We start from the raw sequence: 16,055 nt of genomic DNA, 5'->3' as shown, positions 1-16,055 counted from the left end.
AAACTGAGTCCTTTCAAATTTTCAGAGCCAAGGAGAGTTGAAGATGGGAGTGACAACAGACTTGACGTGAAGATACTTGTGAAGAGCTTCCAAGCCCATGTCCCTTCCGAAGCCGCTCATCTTGCACCCTCCGTAAAGCAGGTCGTTGTCGAACGCGAAGTAGCAATTGATCCAGATGATCCCTGCCCGGATCGACCGCGAGACGGTGTTCGCCACGTTAATGTCCTTTGTCAAAATTCCCGCCGCGAGGCCGTACTTGGTGCTGTTGGCTCTCCGTATTGCCTCTTCAGCAGTCCTGTACTTGGTCAGTTCTTTCATCAGCTAAATGTTTGTTGTTCACTTGCATCAGAACAGATAACCCAAATGTCTAAGGGGTTACAGAGTATATACTCACTTGAACTTCATGAGCGACATCACGGGTCCGAAAATTTCATCCTTCGCAATTGGCATATTCTCCTGATGTTTTCCGAGAAGATGACAAAAGCGCGAATCGGAACTTAAAATCCTTTTTTTTTATAATGTTTCTCTGTGAAAAGAGATCGGAATTTTTACCTGGACATTGGCGAAAATCGTCGGCTGAATGTAATGCCCTTTTGTGTCCAGAGGCTCACCCCTGTCAAAAGGGTGGCTCCTTCTCTCTTTCCGTGTTCAATGTATGAAAGTATTTTCTCGAACTGCTTCTTGTCGACCTGCGCCAATCGTTAAATCGTAAGTGATCATTCACATAATGTCGCTCATTCGATGCTGGCTATTTCAGTTCCATCGACTTAAAGTGTCTTTTGCTTATATATTCCAGCTCTAACCTGGCGTCCTTGACGGGAATTTGGATCAAAAGGATAGCAGATCGGCCAATTTTTCGCCTTCTCTACCAGCTTCATCTCGAACACCTGGTAGATCCCTTCTTGGACATAAACACGAGACCCCGCAACACATATTTCTCCCTGAAGTCAGAGAGTTAAACCGTGAGCTCTCTCTACTTATCACTCATTGGACTACGATATATCTTACTTGGAGGCATAGTCTTAAGCAGCTTACTTTGCTGTAAAGTACTCCGAGGAGAGCGATAGCAGTAGCTGTATCTACATCGGCATCATCGAAGACCAGAAGAGGTGATTTCCCCCCCAATTCAAGTGACACCGGCTTTAAATTGCTCGTAGCCGCCGCCTGCATTACTAGGCACCCAACTTCCGTGGATCCCGTGAAGCTGACCTTTATGTTTTCGAGACAGATAATTGAAGGTTCAAATCCGAAACAAAACAAAAGAATGGTCATCGTAGTTTTACTCGCATTTTATCGATCACAGACTATTAGGGACAGATAGCATCCATAAGATTAGAACTAGGAATTTACCATATCAATGTCCATATGATTGGTAATAGCTGCACCGGCTGTTGATCCGAAACCGGTTACAACATTGATCACCCCGTCCGGAAAACCGGCCTGATCAGCAAAACGACGAAAGAAACCCTCAAAAGTCAACACATTACGAATAAGACTTTAATGGAATTGAATGTAATAGGTCTTGGTGTAGAGTTTAGTTCCAAAATCAAAAGATGGAAGCAAAAGAATCCAATCTAGCAGAATCAGCATTCCCTCTGTTAGTCTAGGAATACAAAGCGCACTTCTAAGAATTGCCTTGCGATTGTCAATCTCCAAGAGAAGATGTCTTTGCCTCAGCTTCACATTTGGACCGCAATTGCAGGACTAGATTGACTTTCTTTCATTTTGGTTATGGAAAACCCGAATGCAATAGCTTCATGCCAAATATTCCCCTCTCTAAGAGGTGGGTAGGAATTCCTAGAAGGTGCTGCGAGATAAGGAGAATATGTACCCCAGCCCCCAACACTCACAGACGCTTAGATAACTGCAACTGAATTTGTAAGCAGCGCAGGGCAGGATGGACGAGAAAAGCGGCGAGAAGAAGACAGAGAGGGAGGGAGGACCTGCTTCTACTGCCTTCCCAAAGATAGAAGAAATCTAGAGGAACACATACATAGCGGTTCTGACCTGACTGATCAAAAAGCTTTTAAGAGAAAAACTATGTGACAACTGGGTTTGATATTGTGTTCTGCTGGAAAACTCAACAATGTCTTTCTTTCCAATCTCACAAACTTGAAATGTAAACGCAAAGAACAAGGTATCTGAAAATGGTTGCTTTACCTTTTTAGCTAGATGAGCATAAAAGAGGGCTGACAGTGGGGTCTGCTCGGCGGGCTTCACGACCATGGTGCAACCCGCGGCCAGCGCGGGGCTGACTTTCATGGAGAACATGTTGCTCGGGAAGTTCCATGGTATGATGTGCCCGACCACACCGATGGGCTAGCTCAGCGTGAACGCGTGGAGCTCGCTCTTCATCTTCAGCACCTCCCCCTGGACTTTACCTGCGGCACCCGCATAGTACCTCAGCAGCGAGGCGGCACGGGGAATGTCCAAGGTCTTGCCCCAGGAAAACAGCTTGCCGGCATCAATAGTGTCCAGAGCGGCCAGTTCTTCTATGTTATCGTCGATCAAGTCTGCGAATCTTGGCATGATCCGTCCCCTTTCCTGGTCATGACACGAGTACAAGTGACCCATAAATAGACATGAACAATCAAAGATAGCTGTTGATGAGTCTATACAGACATTATGTGTGATACTGGCAGGGGATCTCTCTTTTCGTAATAAAGACGAGCCCACATTTTGTATGATGTGTGCTATAGTTAGAACAGCAATATGAAGATACAAGGCACTTACGTAGCCGGACATGCGAGGCCATGGACCATGATCAAAGGCTTCTCGAGCCGCTTTGACAGCCAAATCAACATCTTCCTCGTCACCTTCTGCAACTCTCGCTATCACCTCTTCTGTTCTTGGATCGATCGTCTCGAAAGTCCTTCCTATTGATTCGTAACGAGGGGAAAAAGAAAACAAGAACCCAAAGACATGCACTTGTCACAATCGAACCGTTCATCTAGTACCCGGGCCAATGAAATAGCTCACTTGTATCATCAACTAGGGAAGATGCTGCAAGTCAAAACTCGAGTGGGATCGCGCCAAGTTTTATGTAACGATGTGCCCGAAATTGAAATACCTCAAGTGAAAACTTCTGTTTACGGAGTAGTAGTATTCAAAAGAACAAGTGACTCGCCGCGTACAACTTGTCTCCTAACTTGTCACCATTTTCCCTTTCGTGTTTGATGATAGATATGTTAGTTTTAGAACACTCAGGCTCTGTGGTTCTAGAAGATATTCATATAATTAAAATAAGTAACTCACTTTTCCGGACTGGCATTCTGACCAAAAAAATGCATAACGAATGTCATATGCGCAATTCATCTAAAGTACTTTCTTTCTTAAGAACACAATTTGAATCAAGATTTGTAATCCGTCCGTACTTGTCAAACGGATGGGTCGAATTTAGATAAGTCAAAAATGGGTCCAACCCAAAAGGGAAACAACATCGTATGGATGAATATGGTGCCGAGCTCTTCCATTTGTAGACCTCTTATATAAAGTTCACACGACAACTTACATTCAAGTCTCGTTTATTTTACGGAAAATGAATGATTTGAAAAATATTTTTCTAAACATGATAATTTGTGTATTGATTCAATGAGAAAAGTTTTCATTATCAACAGCACTTTATGTCTAGCGACTAAAGAGCTCTCGAGAAAACTTTACAGAGAGGGACCGAAGAACGATGAAGAGATGGAAATCCAACCACCTTTCACGGAGTTGACGAATCGGCCATTGATGAAGAGCTTGGTGAACTTGATCTCCGGAACATGCGCGCGCCCGGGCTTCGCGAGGCTTCGCGCTTCCATTATAGTTGCTGTGCTGATCTGCCATTACAATAAATGCGTCCGAGGTCTCTTGTTCGTTCTGGAGAGGGGTGGAATTCTTATACTCGTGGACTGGTGCTTCTTCGATTTGGCGTTTTTAGCAAAGGCATCTTTTTCTCTAGCTAACACCCGAATATAGATAGAGATATTGTATATGATTTCCTTAGGGAAAATTACCAAAAAAATTTTAAAGCTATTGCAATTGTGCCAATTCAGTCATAAACCCATTTTTTTTAGCCAATTCAGTCCTAAATCTTTTGCAATTGTGCCAATTCAGTCCATCCGGCCGGGCGGCGCTGACGTGGACGCCGGCCAGCTGACGTGGCAATATTTGAATATTTTTTTGAAAATTTTTTATATTTTTTCCTTTCTCTTTTTATTTTTTTCTTTTCCTTCTTCCCCTTGGCCGGACGGGCCAGGGGGAGGCTTGCCCTCGCCGGCACTAGTGAGGGCGAGCCTCGCCCAACTCTGGCGAGGGCAAAGCTCACCATGGCTGGGCGAACTCCGCCCTTGCCGCCGTTGGGCCAGCTCGACCTCGCCCAAATTTGGCGAGGTCGAGCTTCGCCATGGCTGTGGGCGAGGGCGAGCCTCCTCAGTGGTCGGCGAGGTCTTGCAAGCCCTAGGCCCTGGCCGGTCCGGCCACCGGATCGAGGGAAGAAGGAAAGGCAAAAAAAAATAGAGAAAGGAAAAAAATAACAAAAATTTCAAGCTCTGCCCTCGGCAGTGCTAGTGAGGGCGAGCCTCACCGTCGCACAACCATGGAGAGGCTCGACCTCGCCAGATCTGGGCGAGGTTGAGCTTGCCCAGCCATGGTGAGGTTGAGCTCACCCAGCCATGGCGAGCTTCGCCCTCGCCGGAGCTGGGCGAGGCTCGCCCTTGCCAGTCCCCAGTGCCCTGCGAGGTCACCTCGCTGGCGAGCCTCCCCCTGGCCGGTCCGGCCAAGGGGGAGAAGGAAAAGAAAAAAAAAAAGAGAAAGGAAAAAAATTCAAAAAAAATAAAAATATATTAAAATATTGCCATGTTAGCCGTCCGGCGTCCACGTCAGCGCCAGCTGGCCAAAAGTGGCTGGATGGACTGAATTGATACAATTGCAAAAGGTTTAGGGCTCAATTGACCAAAAAAAAATTTAGGATTGAATTGGCACAATTACAATAGGTTTAGGACTTTTGTGGTAATTTTCCTGATTTCCTTACGCCGGCTGTATAACAATGTGATTAGCTTCTCATTCTTAAACTAATTATGCCCAAGGGAGCGAATATGCTTGGAAAAGTTTTTTCATGTTTTGCAAGATTTGCTATCGTAGATGGCCATAATCAATGGGAAAGTTTCCAAGTAAGGGCACAAAGTGGGGATGTCCAGGGCCTTGGCGAAATAAACGCAACCTTAGACAAAATTGTCACTGCTCTAGTAGTTGGAAAAAGCTGCCAGCTAAGATTTGGTCGGCCGGCGAATTTGAATTCTCATTTGAGACAATATCCACTATGTACATGCTTTTGAGAGAATGACTCAACTTCAAGTTCTTATTCGAAAATTTTCCCCAATCAATGCGATGTGATTTCAAACAAACCTTTCAACGGGTGTATGGATATGATATGATGTAAGTTTGAGAAAACCTTGCAGCCCATATACACTGATAACCTCTAGCCTTGGCTTTAATTACATAATTTATATTAGATTAGATGACTGCTTAGACAAAAATATTATAAATATATGTTAGTATAATGAAAACTCTTGAGGATAGACAACAAAGAAATTGCGCACAAATGCTGCCCGTTTTGTAGCATAAACCCGTTAACATCATGTGGGTACCAAAACGATCTGCATTTTGTTACTTGTAAACTATACCTTATAATCATGTTTGATTTTGAGAAAACTTCGTGATGAAGGAAAACAGTTTTCAAGAACTCATTTTCTAGGAAAATGCTTTCCCCTTTTCAGATTGGATTTTATTTTCCTAACTTTAAGTATGCATGCTTTTTTTTACCGTAAATGATTTTCCGTTAACCGATCAGTTTTAGCATTTCAAAGGCTCGAAAGTTCATAAACTAATTCACGGAAAATACTTTCACACAAACAAATACACCCTTAATTATACATTATTTGAGCCATCATATGATGCCAAGTTTTTCCCCTCGTAAAATTCTCTCAAAGCCAGGGAGAGTTATAAATAGGGGTCACAACAGACTTAACATGTAAGTATTTGTGGAGGGCGTCCAAACCATAATCTTTGCCGAAGCCGCTCATCTTGTAGCCGCCAAAAGGACAGTCGTTGTCAAATGCAAGGTAGCAGTTTATCCAGATGGTGCCCGCTCGGATTGACCTCGAGACCGTGTTCACTAGATCTATGTTCTTGGTTAGAATCCCCGCCGCTAGACCATACCTCGTGTCGTTGGCCCTCTTGATCACCTCCTCTGTAGTCCTGCAATCCGTTGTAAAATGTTGAATGCGGCACAATATACTTTGATATTTCTCTATGTTTGTTTTAGCTACAATAGGGCTTGCTCAATTGCATCAGAACCGGGGTAGATAGTTTCGGGGACCAATAGCGGGTTGTACTCACTTGAATTTCATGAGCGACATGACGGGGCCGAAAATCTCGTCCTTCACGATCACATTGTCCTCCTGATGAAGGGAGAGAATTAGACGAAAATGCAGAACAGACGGAAGTTTAGCTACTCTTCAACAAAGGTTCATGTTCTTAACGGAATGTGCACTGGATTGATAGCGTACCGTAACATTTGTGAAGATTGTTGGCTGAATGTAGTACCCTTTGGTGCCCAGAGGTGCGCCCCCGGTCAAAAGCGTGGCTCCTTCTCTCTTTCCATGCTCGATGTAAGAAAGTATCTTCTCAAACTGTTCCTTACTGGCCTAGGATTTATCGTTATTCGTGTCAGGCTAATTGTCAACCATATGCTTTATCGCAAAATCTAGCAGGTTCTTGCTACTTGCTAGTGTTCGTTCTTACCTGCGGTCCTTGACGGACATTCGGATCAAACGGGTCACCAACTGACCAAGCCTTTGCCTTCGCCACTATCTTCTTCTCGAACTCTTCATAGATCCCTTCTTGAACGTAGACACGAGATCCCGCAACGCATACTTCTCCCTGAAACAGAGAGTTGAATCGATAAACCATCACATTTTCGAGTATCATTCGGAGCTTATCTTTTTTTTTTTTTTTTGGTGACCGAAGATCCGCCACCATTCCCCGGGGACGAGCCCGCACGGGTAATCGAGGCACCTATATCTCGGGGGAGACTAGCCCAACAACCCACCGCCAGGGCCCCCCACTTAAATTACGGAACCGAGCGGGGATTCGAACCCAGAACCTCTAAAGAGGGAAGGAAAGCACCCACCAACTCGACCATGCGCAGGTGGGTCATTCGGAGCTTATCTTTGTCTTCGCAAATCCCATAAAAAGTTCAAACACCGTACCTTGTTAACGAGGATACCCGTCAGAGCAAGATCAGTAGCGGAATCTAAATCAGCATCATCAAAGACCATAATAGGCGATTTACCGCCTAATTCAAGCGACACTTGTTTCAAATTGCTCGTCGCCGCGGCCTGCATCACGATGCGTCCTACTTCCGTTGACCCCGTAAAACTGACCTGAAGTGAAGTTTTCATGCTGCATCGGTCAAAAGCTAAAAGTCGACGAGCACATCTATACTAAGTTCAACTGATGTTATGTCATTCCAAAGAAAGTATTCAGAATCGCACCATATCAATGTCCATATGACCGCTTATCGCCGCACCGGCTGTTGGTCCAAAACCGTTTACGACATTGATCACTCCATCGGGAACACCGGCCTGATACAAAGCAAACCAAAATTTTAGGCAGAAAAATTACCTGAACAATTTCCTGGTATAGCCTCATTTTTTTCTGAAAACTGTTTTTAGGAGCAACTTTCACATGGCATAAATTATGTTCAGTATTATGTTTTCACTTGCTCTTATATTGCTGTCTTCGAAAGTTTGATTAAAAACCTGTGGAACATTATTACTATAAAGCTTAACCATCACTTCTAGACTAACGAATGAAAATTCTTTCATTTTGTCTAGTGAAACTAATTCTTAGTAATTAAGACATACTTATTAGTACAATTATATGCTAGAAAAATGACTTATTCTCTCACAAATTAATTTTTTTGACTTGGAACGACGTACCTTCTTAGCCAAGTGAGCGTAAAAGAGAGCCGATAGAGGGGTTTGCTCGGCGGGCTTCACAACCATGGTGCAGCCTGCCGCAAGTGCCGGCGCAACCTTCATCATGAACATGGTGGCAGGGCCGTTCCAAGGGATGATGTGCCCGACCACGCCAATCGGCTCCCGCAGCGTGTACCCGTGAAGGTCACGCGACATTTTCAGTACCTCGCCATGGATCTTGTCCGCTGCACCGGCATAGTACCTGAGCGACGCGACAGCGTAAGGGATTTCCATGGCCTTGGAGAAGCTGAATAGCTTCCCACCATTTATAGTGTCCAAAGCTGCCAATTCGTCTATGTTCTCTTCGATTAAGACCGCGAATTTTGACATGATCCTTCCCCTTTGCTAGTGATGAAATTTATAAACACATGTCACATAAAAATCAAAATACATGATCATTAGAATTTAGAATGAAATGTGGCTAAACTATGTGTTGGAGGTTTAGATAGAACTACATATATTTCGCCATCTGTTTATTCTTTTGGCACTAGATTGTTATGATTATGAAACGAAAATTAAAAGAAAAAAAAAACAAAAGAAAGGACTTGTATTACTAACTGAAATCGAACAATGCTACACTCATTCAAGTTGTCTCAAACTATAAGTGGCCTTTTAAACAAATGAGCCACGTTCAAGAACCTATACAGTTGACACATCGTTTTGTAAACCGATTTGTCTAGCATTTTCTATTGCGATAACACTAGATATGTATCTTCATGTATGCTTCTCTAGATGCAAGAAAATGAATCAAAAGCATATGTTCCTAGCAAAAATGGACTAAAACACATGTTGTCTATAATAACTAGTAGTCAAGAAAAACTGTACTTCTGCAGCTTTGGGAATATATTCGATAGATCATTCAAGTTGATTATGTGCTCTAGCTTCTATGATTGATTGAAGAATCTTCTTCAACATAATTACAATGAAGTGTTCAATAATGCAGATGTGATGTGAGTGGGCCCCCCCAATTTAGTGATTTCAAAAAGACAAGCAAGTAGGAAAAAGACATAAAATAATCTTATCTCCATCATTATCATGGCCGAGAAGATGCAATTAAAATACGATTTTGAGAAATTTAAAAAAAAAAATAGTTCTGTCCTTTTCCCCAATCTTGTGAGGTTAGCGTTTTGCGGGGGATCATGTTCGGCCCACCAAAAGTACCCCCACCAAAAAAATTTATATCTTTAATTGGGTGTTGAATTAGGAGGTGTATCAATCAAGATAGTATTAACAAATCACAAGTTATGGACCTTAGAAAATTGTCTTGGGTTTTGTTATGTGTGCTTTTCTGCTAATTGTGTGAAAAGACAATGTTACACGCTGTCATTATTTATAACAAAGTCTTCATATGATTGGGGAGGGAGGAGGAGAAACTGAACCGAAAAATATACCATACTATCGTATCCGTTAGATGTATCATCTAATAGTACGATTCGCATTATACCTATCTCAATCGAATTTTTTTGTTTGAGTTTCGAATCTTTCTATTCTTATTATTTGGTGCTCTTCACGTGTCATTGCTAGGTGACGTGCTGCCTGACGTTTTTGGGATATCTAGAACGGGTATTATCTTTTTCCCCTAGAAAGCCAGAAAATTCCGCTCATGACCTCGAGGGCAAGCATTGGGACACCGCACTTTACGCTCGACTTGTGAAGATTTTACATGTTAGTCACCCGTCATTTTTCTTTCTTAGCTTCAAGAGTACGCTCGAACCCGTCAACGATTCTTTAATGAAAATAGAGATCAAAGACAAACATCACACGATCAATCACTAAAATCAATTTACTAAATGATGCGTCGAATTCTAACTTCTAACCGGTTGCCTGGCTCACGAGCTCGAGGCAAGAAATGACTGTAGTCATTTCGATAAAATTATTTTTTTTTTTTTGGTCGAACCGATAAAATTAGATTCATAAGGTAATTTATGAATTAATTTTTTTAGTGGTATCATCTTTTTAATTTGATGGAAAAAGAAGATAAAAAAGGGAGGGAGGGGCGTACGTAGCCGGGCATGCGCGGCCAAGGGCCGTGGTCGAATGCTTGGCGAGCAGCTTCCACGGCCAAATCCACGTCCTCTTTGTCTCCCTCTGCAACTCTCGCCGTCACTTGTAAATTTCTTGGATCTACCGTCTCCAATGTCCTCCCTGTTCATCCAGTTTCAATCGCCATAACAAATTAGAAACCCAAGAAGAAGAAGAAGAAGAAGAAGAAGAAACCAACAAGAACGAGGCTTTGTTAGGACTGCGAGGGTAAAGACTCTCTCAAGATCAATCTTGATTCAGATAGCCCTTTTTCCTTCACATACTCTGTTTTCTGTACTTCCGAACAGAGCAATGAACTGTACTCATCAAAAAGAGAACTGCTTGAAAGAGAAACTACAGAACTGTTTGTTTTACGGCGCAACTCTACTCTGTTTCCTTCCTGCGAACGAGTGTAAGCTAAGCAAGAACAGATCTTGACGAGCAACATCTGTCTGAGAGAAGAGTGTGGGGGGAAACATGAAAAGCCAAGAAACGAATCCTCATCGAGGAAGTGCAAAGACCCGACGAGAAGCTGGCGATTTCTACCTTTGACGGAATCGACGAACTCGCCATTGATGAAGAGCTTGGTGAACTTAATCTCCGGGACATGATCATCGTAAGTCTTCAGACTTCCGTTCGCATCGCTCCGGTTCTCTGCCATCTCTCTCTTCTCTGCACTCAGAATCTCTTGCGTCATTGGCACAGGAGGGAGGGCCTCTTTTATATGATAGGTAGTCGTTTTCCTTCTCGCAATACGTAGGAGTAGCTTGGGAAGAAACACTTCTTTAGCGTTATATATTTATTGGTTATAGGCGACGAGAGAAAAAATCAGTCATCCTACATGATTAATCTAGTCTCCCCGATCTTTTGTCAAAGGAAAACCATAAGCAGACGGCACCGTCGGCATGGTCTGCGCCACATATTTTGCTAAGGAAACCGGGCAACTTGCTTGTCCGGTCTCCTTGGAATATTAATAAGGATCCCCCCGGTGAAAAGGCACCGGGAGCCCCACGTCTGACGCTCTGCTCTGCTCTGCTGTATTCCCGCTACTCTCTTTCTCTTCTCTCTATGGAAATTAAAGAAATAAATGAATGAAAAACAGGAAACATAAAACAGAGATCTCGAGGCAGTCGCAACTTCAGAGTGTCGAAATGAAACTATTCTTTACTGACCAAGAAGAAGAAGAAACACACTTCCCTCACCTTTTTCCATTTCAATCATGCCAACGAACTCGAAAAGAGAAAAAACACAGCTTCTTTCCTTCTTGATCTCCCAGCTCAAAAAAATCGTATTCTAATAGACTTGTACGATCTCAGAATTTTACAGAAAGAAAGAAAGCAAAACCATATGTATTTCCCCTGGCTTGAATAGCTCGACAAGAACTCGGAAAAAGAACAGCAAAAATAAATGCAGAAAAAAGAGCGCTGGCCAGTAATTTCCTCAAGATCGAGACTGAGTAATCGAGGATCCGGGCGGCGATGCTGTGCACGGCGAGGGCGGCGTCAGAAGGAGAAGAGGTCGGGCTCGAGGACGGGGAGCATTCGAGGGGTGGAGTTGTGGGCAGGAGGGTCGACAGGCGAGAGCCTGTGCTCAAGAGCTTGAGTAGCAAGAAGGCAGCGTTGGTGATGGCGGGGACGAAGAGGATGGCGCAGACCGGGGGGGAGAAGGCGGAGAAGGCAGAGGCCCAGTTGCCCAAAGTCGCTGGAGGAATTGAGGATGTTGCTGCCTTTGCTGGAGAGTGTCGTGGGAGAGAGATCAAGGAGGAGAGGAAGAAGAAGAAATTGAAGCGAGAGAAGAGACAGTAGAGCAGGAGCGTGAGTGGTGCAGATGAATGAAAAAGATGGAATCAGACGTGGGGCCAGTAGTCATGTACACGTGGCAACTGATAAGTGGGCTCGAGTAAATTCAACACGTATTTAATATTTTCTCTCCACTCGGTTGCCCATCCCATACGGGGTTGTCCATCCTTTTGCAAAATAAAACATGCGGTCCAGCTTGCACCGTTACAATTTGCCCGTGACGGTGCCCGCCGTTATGCTAGCCAGGTCCAAGTTAAATCACTCGGAACCCTTCGATTGCCTATGTTAAGAGTTTAAGACCTTCGATGTGCAACATAATTGGTAGGAAGATATATGCATTTGACGTGAATGGACCCATTATACTGTTGGTACTTATATGGGTGAGACTTTGCTCAAAGGTCACGTGAACGTGATTCTATTCTCTAGATTTACATATTAAGCACTAAGCTCCATAAGCTAGAGAAATGTTAAAAATATGTCTCGAATTTAAAATCGATGAACAAACACGGTCCGAATTAAATCGAATAACTGTAGCGAGCGCCGCTCAAGACGAAGAATGCGGCCGGAAGGAAGCGTGCAGCTGCAAAAGGGAAAGTCCAAAATTGCTGCCTTCATTTATTGCAAATAGTGAGGCCCTTTCTTTTGTTTTATTATGCCGAGTCTTAATTGGCGTTGGATTCTCTGAACGCGAAAGGAGAATGGCAATGTAAGTGGGACTTCTTCACGTGTGAACCGTCGTGAAGAGAGACAAAGAGGAGATGAAGTGCAATAATGATGACCATTGAATGGTCATGGCCATTGAATGATGAAGACTCTCTTCAGACTCTTCTGCATTATAAAAGAGAGTGAGAGACGTCCAACGAAGAGCAGCGCCAAGTCCTTGGTGGCCGAGAGAGCGCTAAGTCCTTTTGGTGGCCGAGAGAAGACAGATACTTCTTCTCGTGAGGATTTGTTTGTTGTAATTATACCCGAGTGATTTTAGCCAATTAAATTCTTGGAAGTAGAATTTATTTAATTCCTTGAGTGAGATTTCACTAGCAATTGTGAGGGGCTAAACACTAAGTGAATTATTGAGTGTAATTGGGGGCTGAGAAACACCGAGAGAGTGTTTGAGTGCTCGAGTAATTGTAATCTCCGTTGTATCGCTTGCTTCTATAATGGAATTCCATGCTGCTCTTCTCGTGAACGTAGGTTTCGATATTTAGACCAAATCACGTAAATTCGGTGTCCAAATTTCCTTTCCTTCCTTCCGACTATTTATTCGATCCGCTTGCCTATTATTCTCAACAAGGAAACACTTTTGTAGCGATATATATATTGGTTACAGGTGACGAGAGTAAAAATCAATCATGATACACAATTAATCTAAATTCCACGATACCCTTTTGTCGAATAACAGTAAGATAAGGGCTAGTAATTCGCACTAGCGATATTTAAGTTAAGGACATATAACGTTAAAAATGTTAGTCACTCGAAACCGTTCGATTGCCTATATTAAGAGTTTAAGACCTTCGATGTGCAACATAATTGGTGGAACGATATATGCAATCTGACGTGAATGAACCAATCTTACTGTTGGTACTTATATGGGTAAGACTTCACTCAAAGGTCATGTGAACGTAATTCTATTCTTTAGATTTATATGTTAACCACTTTGCATCATAAGCTAGAGGAAACACTTTTGTAGCAATATATATCTATTGGTTATAGGTGACGAGAGTAAAAATCAGTCATGATACTCGATCAATCTAAATTCCACGATACACTTTTGTCGAATGACATTAGATAAGGGCTAGTAATTTGCGCAAGCGGTATTTAAGTTAAGGGCATATAACATTAAAAATGTTAATCACTCGAAACCCTTCGATTGCCTATGTTAAGAGTTTAAGACCTTCGATGGGCAACATAATTGGTGGGAAGATATATGCATTTGACGTGACTGAACCAATTTTTTTGTTGGTACTTAGATGGGTAAGACTTCACTCAAAGGTCATGTGAACATAATTCTATTCTCTACATTTACGTGTTAAGCACTTTGCTCCATAAGCTAGAGGAAACACTTTTGTATCTATATATATATATATATATATATATATTGGTATATAGGTGACTAGAGTAAAAATCAATCATGATACACAATTAATCTAAATTCCACAATACATTTTTGTCAAATGATATTAGATATGGGCTAGTAATTCGCACTCGCAGTATTTAAGGGCATATAATGTTAAAAATGTTTGATCACACAATACCTTTCAATCAACTACATTAAGAGTTTAAGACCTACGACGTGCAACATAATTAGTGAGAAGATATACACAATCTAACGTGCATGGACCATATTAATTGATTGATACTTATGGGTAAGACTTCGCTCGAAGGTCATGTGAACTTAATTCTATTCGCTATATTGACGTGTCAAGATTTCGCTCTATTAGCTATGTCTACCCGTTGATTTCTCTAATTGCGATGCAAATGATGTGTGTACCATCTAGCAATATCATGGCATCTTTTGACCAATTTTCATTCGAGGATGTGGTTTCATTATATTCACAATCTTTGAAAAGTTTATCTCCACATTTTTTTTTTTTGGGTGAGAGGAAAGTTTTATCTCCGCACGTAATCGTTCCTGACAGAGAGAGAAAAAGATGGATTCCTCTTATTTCTTTCCCCTACCAAAGCACTACTCGATCAATTATTGCTCTTTCGACCACCGCTCGACTCCTCGTGGATGATATATGGAAGACTAGCCAAGTCAATGTGATGGTGGATGACGGAGGAAACGTAAGGGGTGCCGGTGATGGACGAACGAGAGATCTGCGTTCGACAACGTGTCCGCGAATGAGTACTTCCTTCTATGAGTGCTTGCGTGTTCTCTAACTTTCAAAGCGGAAATAATTACACAAATTAAGGGTGAGCGTGATCCGAACACGCGATTCCTGACATGAAATCAAGAACCGCCTACTAATGACCGATTTTGAGAAATTGGAACTGAGAATCGCCCGTTAGTTCCATAGATCCACCCAGGAACCGGACTATCGATCCAGTCCGGTTTCCGGGTGGATCCATGGAACCGGTCCCATCAAGTTTCACGCAAATAGAGGTGACCGACAGTGAGAGAGGAAGGCGATGGACGGCTAAAGGCGCGATCGTGAGTTGATGGGAGTTGAGAGTCAAGCTTTAGATTAGGGATTTTATAGTTTTCATTTTTCTAAAAATGTTTTCTTTTTTTTTTTGGTTAAAATTTTTCCAAAAAAATTATATATATGCATATATATATTACCGGTCCGGTCCGGGTGGGCGGGTGGGCAGTTCCACGGCTAGAACCGGGAACCGGATCAGTCCTCACGGGAACCGCCGGTTCCGGGCCAGTCCGGTCCGGTTCCGGGCTGTCCGAGCGGTTCCCGGTTCATTTGCATACCCTTAACACAAATAATCTCTGAATTTTATCACAATTATAATGTAGTACATGAATATTTAATTTACTTAATGTGATCAATGTACTTTAACCTAATGTGCAATGTGGTCCTGAACTAATTTGTTCAATGTGATCTTTGAACTTTTGATACATGTTAGTTCAGGAACTGGATTGAACATTTTCCAAAAGTTCATGGATCACATTAAATAAATTAAAAGTTCATGGACCATATTGCACATTGGATTAAGGTTCATGAATCAGATTGAAGAAATTAAAAATTCAGGGACCACATTATAAATCGGAGCAAAATTTAGGGATTATTTACATTATTATAACCTATCTCAATTAAAGCTCAAAACCATGTCCTTTTACTCATGAAATTCGGCAAGTCCTCCCCCATATTGGCCGAATTCTACTGTCTTTACATGCCTAGTCCATATAATTCAATTAAGTCCACTCAACACCGCCGGTCTAATTAAAATGCATTTTTATGAACTTAATTATATAATATGAAATGCAAAATACTCCTGAGACTATATGTAATTTAATTTAATTTTTTGTTTAGAGGCCAAAGTCGGTCTCTAATTTTCTAGGAAATAAATACCTGATTGAGTTGCCAAAATTTATGTGTCAATAATGACGATTTTATTTTTGAACAATCTTGATAAAAAATTAATTGTCGATTCGTAGCTTTTCTGGTTTTCGACATGGATGAAACTATTAAATTGATTGGTACTTATATGATAAAGCGTTCGCTCAAAGGTCATGTCAACATAATTCTACTAGCTAGAT

At 42.2% G+C, this 16,055-nt stretch overlaps 1 protein-coding gene and 1 pseudogene across 2 annotated transcripts; both read right to left on the bottom strand.

The window, feature by feature from the left end:
- Nucleotides 1–21: 21 nt before the first annotated feature.
- LOC130134638 (aldehyde dehydrogenase family 2 member C4-like) lies at nucleotides 22–3,828 on the bottom strand (annotated as a pseudogene).
- Nucleotides 3,829–5,858: 2,030 nt separating this feature from the next.
- LOC115690441 (aldehyde dehydrogenase family 2 member C4-like) lies at nucleotides 5,859–10,931 on the bottom strand. 2 transcript variants are annotated; one of them, XM_030616775.2, is made up of 9 exons: nucleotides 10,593–10,931; nucleotides 10,027–10,169; nucleotides 7,986–8,369; nucleotides 7,539–7,628; nucleotides 7,254–7,427; nucleotides 6,787–6,924; nucleotides 6,552–6,689; nucleotides 6,382–6,443; nucleotides 5,859–6,240 (listed from the first exon to the last, which is right to left on the bottom strand). In XM_030616775.2, the coding sequence occupies exons 1-9, from the start codon at nucleotides 10,741–10,743 to the stop codon at nucleotides 5,967–5,969; spliced, it is 1,554 nt and encodes a 517-aa protein (XP_030472635.2). In that variant the 5' UTR covers nucleotides 10,744–10,931; the 3' UTR covers nucleotides 5,859–5,966. The 2 variants fall into 2 exon arrangements, with proteins under 2 accessions (XP_030472635.2, XP_056162216.1); XM_056306241.1 differs by lacking the exon at nucleotides 7,539–7,628 and having other exon boundaries at nucleotides 10,593–10,923.
- Nucleotides 10,932–16,055: the final 5,124 nt, after the last annotated feature.

This window comes from Syzygium oleosum, unplaced genomic scaffold (genome assembly GCF_021117445.2).
Source record: "Syzygium oleosum isolate NSW1041296 unplaced genomic scaffold, Sole_v2.1 Sole_v2.42, whole genome shotgun sequence".
NCBI lineage: Eukaryota > Viridiplantae > Streptophyta > Magnoliopsida > Myrtales > Myrtaceae > Syzygium > Syzygium oleosum.
Note: the sequence above shows the minus strand (reverse complement) of the source record. Positions and strands in the feature narration are given on the sequence as shown.

Bases quoted from the DNA above. Each gene is read 5' to 3' on its own strand.
- LOC115690441 (XM_030616775.2), bottom strand. From the start codon at position 10,743: ATGACGCAAGAGATTCTGAGTGCAGAGAAGAGAGAGATGGCAGAGAAC. The intron at 10,170-10,592 runs GTAGAAATCGCC...CTGGATGAACAG, and splicing joins GTTCGTCGATTCCGTCAAAG to GGAGGACATTGGAGACGGTA. The intron at 6,444-6,551 runs GTACGCTATCAA...TCCCTTCATCAG, and splicing joins CAATCTTCACAAATGTTACG to GAGGACAATGTGATCGTGAA.